Source organism: Megascapheus bottae, chromosome 12 (genome assembly GCF_031878675.1).
Source record: "Megascapheus bottae isolate mThoBot1 chromosome 12, mThoBot2.hap1, whole genome shotgun sequence".
NCBI lineage: Eukaryota > Metazoa > Chordata > Mammalia > Rodentia > Geomyidae > Megascapheus > Megascapheus bottae.
The window spans coordinates 6,754,850-6,766,884 of NC_143520.1; the positions used below are offsets into that span (position 1 = coordinate 6,754,850).

Sequence of the window (12,035 nt, forward strand, 5' to 3'; positions counted from 1 at the left end):
AAAAGAAAAAAAAAAAAAAAGAAAAAGAAAAAAAAAAAGAAAATTATGCTGAAAGATCCAAAAGCTATGTCAGCTTAGTATCATAAAGATGTTAAAAGGCTTAAATAACTTTTTAAATCACTATTTTATATATACTTATAACTAAGGTGATCATTTTTGTCTTCATTTTCTTTCAAATATCATAACTTTTCATTTATAAAACACATTGGTTTTTGAATCAAATTACTAAATGCAATGATGCTATACATAGTTATATAGATAGGTTATTGTTCAGTGGTGCAGTTTATACAGAATAAAATCAAAGTTACAATCAGATATGGACTTAATCAAAGTTTAATGTTACTTCTTCATTCTTAACTCACCCACAATTCTTGCAACAAAACTAGCCATTGCTTTTTAAATCACACATGGATAAAATTGCCAAAATATTATCAATGGCATATAGAGATGTTAACATCTTTGACTACATATTTAGTTTGAATGAAAACATTTTGTGTTTTCTCATTGTTATTAAAGAGCAGCAGCTTCTCGATTCTTAGGACCCTCATTTAAGAATTACAGTTAGGCTTAGTGCTATGAACTCAATTAAGAAAAACAGGGCACTATATATAATATATATATAATTTTTATGAAAAAGGTTAAAAGTCTTTAATAAACCTAAAATAATTTCCAAATGAAAGTGCTATTTTTAAAAGCCTTAAATGGAGATTTTGTTTTTATGAAGTATAGAATCTTCCTTTAAAATAAATACAAACTGTAAACTAGGAAATTTTACAACAGCTATTACTGGCAGTCATTGTTTGTGCACCTGTGCCAGTTCTGGGGCTTGAACTCAGGGTTTGGGCACTTTTCTTGAGCTTTTTGGCTCAAGGCTAGCATTCACCACCACTTGAGCCACATCTCCATCTCTGGCTTTATTGGTAGTTTTTAATGGAAATGAGTCTTATGGCTTTTCCTTCCAGGGCTGGCTTTGAACTCTGATCCTCAGATCTCAACCTTCTGAGTACTAGTATTACAGGCTTAAACTAAGAGGACTTGAACTTTTTTTGTGTATAAATACTTGAATCTTTACTAACATTTACTAATCACATTTTTGCCCATCAGAACAGGAAATTTGGCCTGGAAGTATGGCTGAGTGATAGAGTGCTTGCATGTACAAAGCCCTAAGTTGGATTTCTTGGTACCATATATACACACAAAAAGCCAGAAGTGGTACTGTGGCTCAAGTGGTAGAGCGCTAGCTTTGAAAAAGCTCAAGGACAGTGCCTAGGCCCTGAGTTCAAGCCCCAGAACTGATAAAAACAAATAAACAAAAAACCAGATTTGGTTACATAAAAGACCAAGAAATTGAACTCTTAACCAAAGGTAAGAGATACTTACATGGATCAATCTAGCAATTTTTTTCAGCTCTTTGATCAAAAGAGATTTGCTCACGGATTTTTTTCTTTAATATTGTAACTTAGCATAGATGCTTCTCCAGTGTAACTAGAACATTAAAAGATTTTTCTAGCATTTATTTCCCACCTTAATAACTGAAAATACATGCACATGTACACGTACTTGAGTATGTGTACTGTGTTCTTGGAGGGGGGGAAGAAGTTATTCCTCATACAAAAATCTTAATCCACTTATATAATCTTTATACAACTGATGAGAATTCCAAATGTTACTGTTCAATATGAAATAATCCTGAAGGATAGACCGTTCAACCAATGGAATCTATTATGCCATTATTCCACTATGCATATGGAACTTAGTCACATGCATCCCAAAACTGCACTGACATAGCTTGAAGAAAAAATTATTGCAAAAGTCATTCAACAAGTATTAGAGAATTTTGGAATTTACTTTTCCTTAAAGTTGCCTATGAAATTAATTACAATCTAAATATATTCTGGCTATTATTGTTTTATAGAAAACTACTTGCCAAATTAGCCAAAAAATCTAATTAGTGAATTTTGTGTTGTTGTAATGCTAAGTAATTTAGAGGGATTTATAATGCTAAGTAATTTAGAGGGATTTATTAACTATGTATGTGAGAAGTGATTAGATACACTGAGAAAAGTCTTGGGTTTCATACAAATTACTTTAATCTCAGCTCTACCAACTAAGACTGGTGGACAATGGCCAAAATATATGCTACTGGTAATGTATTTAACACTTTCTACGAGTTATCCATTATTTGTTCTCTCTTTTGCTAATTCTTTTGACAAATTCAAGCCAATATAAGTACCTATTATGTGATAAATTCAGGATACATAAAAATAACTACAAAATCAAAGCCTTAACACAGAGGGGAAATCTACAGATCATTCCAATACACCAAAAAGATAATTTCAAAATAAATTGTATTTATAATACTAAGAACTAATATTATATCTTGTGTTTAATCAATCCTAGGTCCTGGATATCCACTGTCGATCTAAGGACTTTTTTTTTGTAGGTCATGAGGCTTGAACTCTGAGCATAGGCACTGACCCTGAGCTCTTCAGCTCAGGGCTACCACCCTATCCCTTGAGCCACAGTGCTACTTCTGATTTTCTGGTGGTTAACTGGAGATAAGACTCTCGTGGACTTTAGTGCCTGGGCTGGCTTTGAACATCTGATCCTCAGATCTCAACCTCCTGAGCAGCTAGGATTATAGGCATGAACTACCATATCTGGCTTACTTTTTTACTTGGTTAATTATGAAGCCATGGCAGAATAGAAAAATGTAAATATAACAATATGCGTATTTGGTTATTTGAAATTAGATAGGGAAGGGGGGAAAACAAAATGAGGGGCGGGGAGGGGGGGAGGAAAATGGGGACCAAGACATGAGAAAGGGTATCAATGTATGTGAAGTAATGTGCCTTCTATCTGGCGAATATAATGTAACCCTTCTATTAATTACAATAAAAATATATGAAAAAAAAACAAGGAATCAATAAGGTTCTAACTAATCAAGGGGCATAATCTGACCTATATTTCAAAGGAACCACTTTGGTGTCTTAGTAAAAGGCAAAGGGCAGGAGATGTAGTCAAAGCTAGAGAAGACAGACCTACCATAGTACTGGGAGGAAGTGTATTTATATACTTCCAGGTACAGTAATAAAAATATGGATAACAGTAATAAAACAGGGATAACAGACCACTAGAAAGAGCTTTTCTCTCATCTTTCATTTTAAATCATTATAGATGCCACTTATATTTTTAAAAAATCTGCCCAAACTGTAGCTAGTTTTACAAAGGAGCTTATATCTAATACATTTCACTACAATTACCATAAATAGCTAAGTCTTATTCTATATATGATTGAAGACCAAGATCCCTATATGCTGGCCAACATACAGAACAGAGCTGAATTTTCCTTTCATAATTTCTTCATTATAGAACACATTTAACTTAAAATCTTTATGAGTAGTATTAAGTTTTAAATGTAATTTACTTAAAAAAAATACCAGACAACTGCGAGTGACCTAAAAAAAACAAATTTAAAAAGTAACTTTTTAAGGTCTGATTCCTTAGTTAAGTAAAAACAAAAAAAAAAACTCCTGTTTCTCTTAGACATAATCAACAAAAGCCTGCCTATGTTTAGTATTTATTATTAAGCAGTTATCCTCATAATTTCAGAAACTATTTCAAATGTTTTACATCCTATAAAAAAATACAGGGCTGGGCGCCAGAAACTCATGCCTGAAATGTTACATTTCTCCCAAGGCTGAGATCTGAAGAATTAATCACAATTCAAAGCTAGCCAGAAGAGGAAAATCTATGTGACTCCTATCTCCACAATTCAGCACTAAAAAGCTGGAAGTGGAGCTCTGGCTCAAGTGGTAGAATGCTAGCCTCAGGCAAAGAAGTTTGGGAACAGGATCAGGACCTAAATTCAAGTCCTAGGACTGTGCGAGCATTCACACGGGCATTTACACACACACACACACACACACACACACACACACACACACACACACGAGAAGAAAGGATAGCAGTAAAACTAGAATTTAAAACAAGATTAACAAATTATGTCAGAAAGTTAATTAGACAAAATTAAGAAAAAGTTTTCACATATAATTGCCAATGCAATTCTCCACCCAATATCTCAATGGCACCTTAAACAATCCATCATCATTTTTTTCCTAAACCAATTCTTTTGTGCTTTCATTTAATCTATCCCATGAACCAGATCAATATCAACTTTCCCTATCATTGACAGGCTGATTGTTTTTTAAATCTACTGTTTTTTTTTTTATACCATCATAGATTTTTTTTATTGTAATTAGTAAAAGGGTTACATGATATTTGCCAGATAGAAGGTGCATTAATTCACATACATTGATACCCTTTCACATGTCTTGGTACCCATTACCCTCCCCCCCACACCCCCCATCTTGGTTTTCCCCCTAAATCTACTGTTATACTCAATTGCCATTCCTTTTACTCTACTCAAGAACCAATGCAGTCTTCTTTCATAGCAACTGCAACAATGCTGTGCTCATTCATCCTTTTTATAACTCACTGGACTGAGAACTTCCTAAGGAGCAGAAACCCCTGATACATACTTTCCAGCTCTACAAATTTTGGAGGCTAAGTGTATTTTAAAATTACCACTTGTTACTTACCAAAGTGAAACTGCTTGTTGTCCATGAGACGAATAGATGCAGGAGCACATCTCTGTTTAACAATGAAAACAAAAACAAAAAAAAGTAATCTAAGTAAAGCCACACAAGTGAAATATGAACATTATGTTTCTCTAAATAACCAAAAGCTCTAGTTCCTAAAATTACGTAGAAAGAAAAAAAATGTTAAGAAAAAGAACACCTTACTTTTCATATAATTTTATGAAACCAAAACTAGCTTCTCTAAAGTGTTTGGAAGAGGAATCTACATATAATATAGATGTATATACACACAAACATTATTTTATCACATCTTTATTTCAGGAAGAAGTCCTTCTTAATGCCCAGCAAAGACCTATGGGAATAGGTTAAAAAAAATTCAGGCCTCAAAGTGGACAATTTTAGACCAAAAAATTAAGACCAAACAGAACGCCTGGAAAGTTATACTGTTTAATGAACTAGATTCAGCTAAGGTTTTGAGCTACATTTGAAAACTGAGAAGACAATGAAGGAAATTTTCATGTGCCAAAAAACTTTTAAAAATTATCTGTACTATCTCCACAGACAACTCCAGAAATCATTCCTTCCTTTTATCCCTTCTCATAATTTATTTTAAATAGAAAAACCAGCCAGATAGTATCTAGATTTTGAAGTTTATTTCAAAATTATCTGAATGAAAATATTAAGGAAACTTTGAAGAGAAGAGTAGGTTTAGGGGCTGGGAATTTGGCCTAGTGGTGGTAGAGTGCTTGCCTAGCATGAACGAAGACACGGGATCAATTCTGAGTATCACACTCATAGAAAAAAACAGAAGTGGTACTGTAGCTCAAGTGGTAGAGCTCGAGTATTAAGAAACCCCAAGGATAGTGCGCAGGCCCTGAGTTCAATCCCAGGGACTGGTCAAAAAAAAAGGGGGGGGTGGCCGGGAGTTTGGCCTAGTGGTTAAAGTGCTTGCCTAGCATGCACGAAAACCTGGGTTCGATTCCTTGGTACCACATACATAGAAAAAAGCCAGAAGTGGTGCTAAGGGCCAAGTGGTAGAGCTCTAGTCTTGAGAAAGTCCAAGGACAGTGCTCAGGCCCTGAGCTCAAGGCCAGGACTGGCAAAAAAAAAAAAAAAAAAGGATAGGTATCTAAAACATATCACATACTGCAGGGTTATATGCGGTGATCTGCCACACACAGAATTTTAATGTGCATTTCCAAATTAGGGATGCTCAATTGCTACTCTATACAAATAATCAAAAGTGGAAAAAAATCTGAAAGCTGAAACACGATCCCAATTATTTTTTATTAGAAAATATTCAGCCTGCTTTAACATTAGCAAATCAATCAACGTAATACATCATATCAATAGAGCTAAGGATAAGAATCATATGATAATTTCTCTGGACATGGAGAAGGTTTTTGACAAAATACAACATCCATTCATGTTGACAGCACAAGAAAAAATAGACATAAGACGAACATTTCTTAAAATAATTAAAGCCATATATGAAAAACCTAAGCCAGTATTATACTAAATGGTGAAACACTGGAACCATTCACCTTAAAATCAGGAACTAGACAGGGATGCCCACTCTCTCCACTTCTCTTCAATATAGTGCTGGAACCCTTAGCCAGAGCAATGAGGCAAGAGAAGGACATCAAAGGGATCCACATAGGGAAAGAAAAAATTAAACTATCCCTATTCACAGATGACATGATCCTCTACTTGAGTAACCCAACAAACTCCACTCCCAAACTCCTAGAATTAATAAACCACTTTAACAAAGTGGCAGGACACAAAATTAACCTTCAGAAGTCAGTAGCCTTCTTATATACCAACAATACACAAACAAGCAGATCAAATCAAGAAAATGATCACATTTGCAATAACCCCCAAAAGAATCAAATACTTAGGAATTAACTTAACCAAAGATGTAAAGGAATTATTTAATGAAAACTACAAAAGCCTAACAAAAAAATTAAAGAGGAAATGGAAAGACATCCCATGCTTATGGATAGGAAGAACCAACAGAGTGAAAATGGCCATACTGCCAAAATTGATATACAAATTCAATGCAATCCCCATCAAAATCCCAAAGACATTCTTTACTGAAATAGAAGATGCAATCCAAAGATTCATATGGAACAAGAAAAGACCTAGAATAGCCAAAACAATTCTAGGCAAAAAGAGCAATGCAGGTGGAATTACAATACCAAACTTCAAACTCTACTATAGAGCCATAATAACAAAAACAGCATGGTATTGGCACAAAAACAGACCAGAAGCTCAATGGAACAGATATAAGATCCAGAAATAGAACCACATACCTATAAGGCAACTTGTACTTGACAAAGGAGTCAAAGATATACAGTGGAACAAACAGCCTATTCAATTATTGGTACTGGCAAAACTGGGCAGCCACATGCAGAAAACTAAAAATTGACTCTAGCCTTTCGCCATGCACAAGCATTAACTCAAAATGAATCAAAGACTTCAATGTCAGACCAGAAACCGAGAAACTGCTACATGACAGAGTAGGAGAGACACTGGAACTCATAGGCACAGGCAAAAGATTCCCGAACAGAATCCCAGGGTCACAACAGATTGGAGACAGACTTGATAAATGGGACTATATAAAAATGAAAGGTTTCTGCACAAATAAAAGCAAAGCCACAAAAGTAGAGAGACAGCCAACCAACTGGGAAAAGATCTTCAGCAACAATACATCTGACAAATGCTTAATATCCAGTATCTACAGGGAACTCAAGAAACTAATCCCCCGAAAACCCAATAAACCATTCACTAAATGGGCAAGGGAACTAAAGAGAGACCTATCAGAAGAAGAGATTAAAATGGCAGAAAAGCATATGAGAAAATGTTCATCATCTATGGTCATAAAGGAAATGCAAATAAAAACAACCCTAAGATACCACCTTACCCCAACAAGAATGGCCAAGATTTTGAACTCAGACAATGACAGTTGCTGGCAGGGTTGTGGAGAAAAAGAAACCCTACTGCACTGCTGGTGGGAATGTAGACTAGTTCAGCCACTCTGGAAAGCAGTGTGGAGGTTCCTTAAAGAACTGAAAGTAGACCTTCCCTATGATCCCGCCATATCACTTCTGGGCATCTACCCTGAACATCATAACCCAAGATATGATAAGGACACCTGCTCAGCTATGTTCATCTCTGCACTATTCACAATAGCCAGGCGATGGAAACAATCCAGATGCCCTAATGCAGATGAATGGATACAGAAAATGTGGTATATATACACAATGGAATTCTACATATCCAACAGACAAGATAAAATAATGGCATTTGCAGGGAAGTGGATGAATCTAGAGAGAATCATGTTGAGTGAGACCAAGTCAAGACCTAAGGAACAAAAGGTGCATGTATCCTTAATATGTGGCTATTAAATCCAAAGAGTACAAGAGCGAAGACTCAATAACTACATACCCAAAGCTATGGACATGGTAATGGAAATACAAACCTAACTATATAGACATAAAAACCTATGACTATAGACATAATGTTTTATTTCATAAATTGATATGTTTCTATGACATACAAATCCTTAGCCTAATTTTGATTAAGTTCTAAATACTAAGTCCCTTGTCATTTAAAATATGATGTAAACATGAGCCATATAATGAATGATTGTTGTTCTTAAGGTACTATGTTATCTCTCATCACTTTTGTTGTCCCTTGGTTATCTCATGTTGTTACACTATCTCACTTTGTTACCTGATATATCGGATATATTTGTATTTGGTTATCTGAAACTGGATAGGGAACAGGGGAAAACAAGGTGAGGGGTGGGTGTGGAGGGGAGGGAAATGAGGACCAAGACATGTGAAAGGGTATCAATGTATGGGAACTAATGCACCATCTATCTGGCAAATATCATGTTACCCTTCTACTAATTACAATAAAAAATATATGGAAAAAAAAATGGGCCAAAGACTTAAAGAGAGTCTTCTCTGAAGAAGAAACAAAAATGGCCTATAGACAAATGAAGAAATGCTCAACATCTCTGGTCATAAAAGAAATGCAAATCAAAAGAACGCTAAGATTTTACCTCACTCCAGTTAGAATGGCCAGGATCAAGAAAACTAATAACAACAGATGCTGGAGGGGATGTGGCCAGGAGGGATCACTACTACACTGTTGGTGGGAGTGCAAACTCGTTCAACTACTATGGAAAGCAGTATGGCAGTTCCTCAAAAGACTAAACATAGAGCTCCCCTATGACCCAGCAATTCCACTACTTCGCATTTACCCAACCATCCAGAAACTAGGGCATACTAAATCCACTAGCACAACCATGTTCATTGCAGCACTATTTACCATAGCAAAGATATGGAACCAACCCAGATGTCCCTCAGTTGATGAGTGATCAACAAGATGTGGTATTAATACAAAATGGAATTCTATGCTGCTGTCAGAAAGAATGATATCGCCCCATTTGTTAGGAAATGGAAAGACGTAGAAAAAATCCTATTAAGTGAAGTAAGCCAGACTGAAAGGAACATAGGCTCAATGGTTTCCCTCATTTGTCATAATCAGTAGAAACCTTGAGATCTCCTAGCAGATATTTGCAATAGAGCAAATCCTAGATACATAAGGCCATATAGTATGAAGCTAATTGAAAGGACCTCTAGGATATAGAAACAAAAGCCATATAATGAATGATTGTTGTCCTTAATGTACTATATTATCTCTCATCTCTTTTGCTGTCCTTGGTTATCTCATATTGTTTCAATATTTCACCTTGTTATCTGATATATTTTATATGTGCTTAATTGGTTATTTGAAACTGGATAGGGAAGGGGGGAAATCAAGATAAGCGGGAGGAGGGTGGGAGGGAAATGGGGACCATGTCATAAGAAAGGGTATCAATGTTTGTGAAGTTATACACCTTTTATCTGGTGAATATAAGGTAACCCTTCTATCAATCACAATAAAAATACAAAAAAAAATCAAAAGTAACTTATAGGAAACTTTGGGATCCAATGTTTTTTTTCCCCCCATATTTGAAACAATAAAAGAAAACAAGTGCAAGCCTAAAGAAAAAAAAAAAAGGAAGAAAAAAAGGATAAGCCGGAAGTGGTGCTATGGCCCAAGTGGTAGTCTTAAAAGCCCAAGGATTGTGCTCGATTCCTGAATTTAAGACCCAGGACTGGCAAAAAAAAAAAAGAAAAGAAAAGAAAATATTCAGTCTCCATTTATATTAATTTTATGATAAAAAAATGAAAGAGGTACGTTAACAACAGTCAAATTAGCAACAATTTCTGTATAGAATAAAATTAAGCTAATTCTCACTGAACCTCAAATTCTTCTTTTCTTCGAGATAGTGTCTCAAAAGAACAAAAAAAGCCATTATTAGTATTTTTTAATATTCAATTTGAGCTGCTGTATCTAAAGTTCAGAAGAGTAGATTTTGCTTCCAGAACTTTGAAACTAGTCTGTACATTAAAGATCTCAAGATTTCCAATTCAAGACTGCCTTTATGTTTTGAAGACAGCACAAATTCTAATAATTAGAGCTCTCATTTCATTCTCTTCCTATTCTAGTAATGTGAAGAGTGCTAAATCCCACAGATAAGGGGGAGAAAAGGTCCTTGAGTTAAAGTGACCTCTGCTGGTAGGTGATCAGAACTCACATGAAAATAATAATTCCCGTTTTAGTGGTGGGTTAATAAGAAATTCAAGGAATTTAACAACATTCAAATAAAATCTACTTCCTCCAACCTGAAATAAATTATCTGCACTTACTAGAATCTCTCATGTCATACAATTTAAACCTAGGTACGTTATAAGTAAGTAAATCATCCTAATAAGGTATGAAATCTTATAAACAAAGAAATATTCCTATCTTTTACTTTAACAGTAAAAAAAAAATCACATAAATCTTAACATATGAATGAAACTCACATAAATCTTAAAATATGGATGAGACTAAGTCAAATTGCTGAAAATTTCTTTTAAGCAGGCTAGGAATATACTTGACTATATAATGTGAAAAAAAAGTTTTTAAAAACCACTTTGCTTAGTCTTTTTTTTTGGGGGGTGGGGCTTGAACTCTGTGCCTGGGCGTTGTCTCAAAGCTACTGCCCTACCGCTTGAGCCACAGCACCACTTTCAGTTTTCTAGTGGTAATTGGATAAGAGTCTGGGGAACTTTAGTGCCTGGGCTGGTTTTGAGCTGCAATCCTCAGACCTCAGCCTCCTGAGTAGCTAGGATTATAGGTGTTAGCCACCTTGTCTGGCTGCTTAAGTTTTATTTTACTAAGTATTAGTAGTATTCTCTGTAGTAACTTACAAAAGCAGATTTCTCAGTACAAATATCTTATTTTTTAAAAAGGCCTTAATGAAACACATCAAAATATTTCTGGGGAAAAAAAGTTTCCTACGGGCCGGGGAGTTTGGCCTAATGGTAGAGTGCTTGCCTAGCATGCACGAAGACCCAGGCTTGATTCCTTGGTACCACATACATAGAAAAAAATACGGAAATGGTGCTGAGGCCCAAGTGGTAGAGCTCTAGCCTTAAGAAAGTTCAAGGACAGTGCTCAGGCCGTGAGCTCAAGGCCCAGGACTGGCAAAAAAAAAAAAAAAAAGTTTCCTAGAAGTAAGTCATGGCTTCTATTTGCAGTTTGGATAAGACACATGTCAGATGGTTAGTTACTAGGAAAAAAAATTCAATGTTGGTACATATTTCAAATAGTTTTTTTAAGATCAATTATTAAAGGAAGAACATTGAATGATTTGTGCTATAATAACTGAGGACTGAGTCACATTTGAGTTGAAAAGGTTTGTTTCATAGATCAAGCTGGGCACTGGTGGCTTATATCTGTAATCCTTACTACTCAGGAGGCTGAGATCTGAGGACTGCAGTTCAAAGCAAGCCAGTGCATGAAAGTGTAGGAGAATCTTATCTCCAATTAACCACCAGAAAACCAAAGTAGAACTATGGCTCAAGTGGTAGAGTGATACCCTTGAGCTTCAAGACCTCAAGGACAGTGCTCAGGCCCAGAGTTCAAGTCTCACAACCAATAACAAAAACAACAACAAAGTAAATCAAACTTTCTGGGTAGATTCCTGAGGCTAAAGACTATAAGAGAAATGGTCTGCTAATCTCATATCATACATGCAAATCTTCAGTACTAAATACCACAAACTTTTCTGTAGCATGCTATGCAAATGTAGAAGATATTATGACATGTCCTTAGTGATTACTAGAAAACACTTGCATACCATTCATTTCTATATGGGGGCTATGTGGGCTATGAAGTTAAGAATATAGTACAGGCACAAAAATGGCAATGATATAACAAAAAAGTTCTAATGAGGCTGAAATGCAAATTTGTTGACATAAAAACATATTTTTCCTCTATTTTAGAAGTCAGAGTTGGTATTACAGAGAAAAATAACAGAACATTTAAGTT

General features: G+C 35.3%; 1 protein-coding gene across 2 annotated transcripts in view; it reads right to left on the bottom strand.

The window, feature by feature from the left end:
- Positions 1-12,035, bottom strand: part of Agps (alkylglycerone phosphate synthase) — a 101,880-nt gene that overhangs the window by 40,384 nt on the left and 49,461 nt on the right. For both annotated transcript variants that reach the window (XM_090342573.1, XM_090342574.1), the window contains exon 12: positions 4,602-4,653. In XM_090342573.1, coding sequence (XP_090198699.1) covers positions 4,602-4,653 — 52 coding nt within the window. The remainder of the gene's footprint in view (positions 1-4,601; positions 4,654-12,035) is intronic.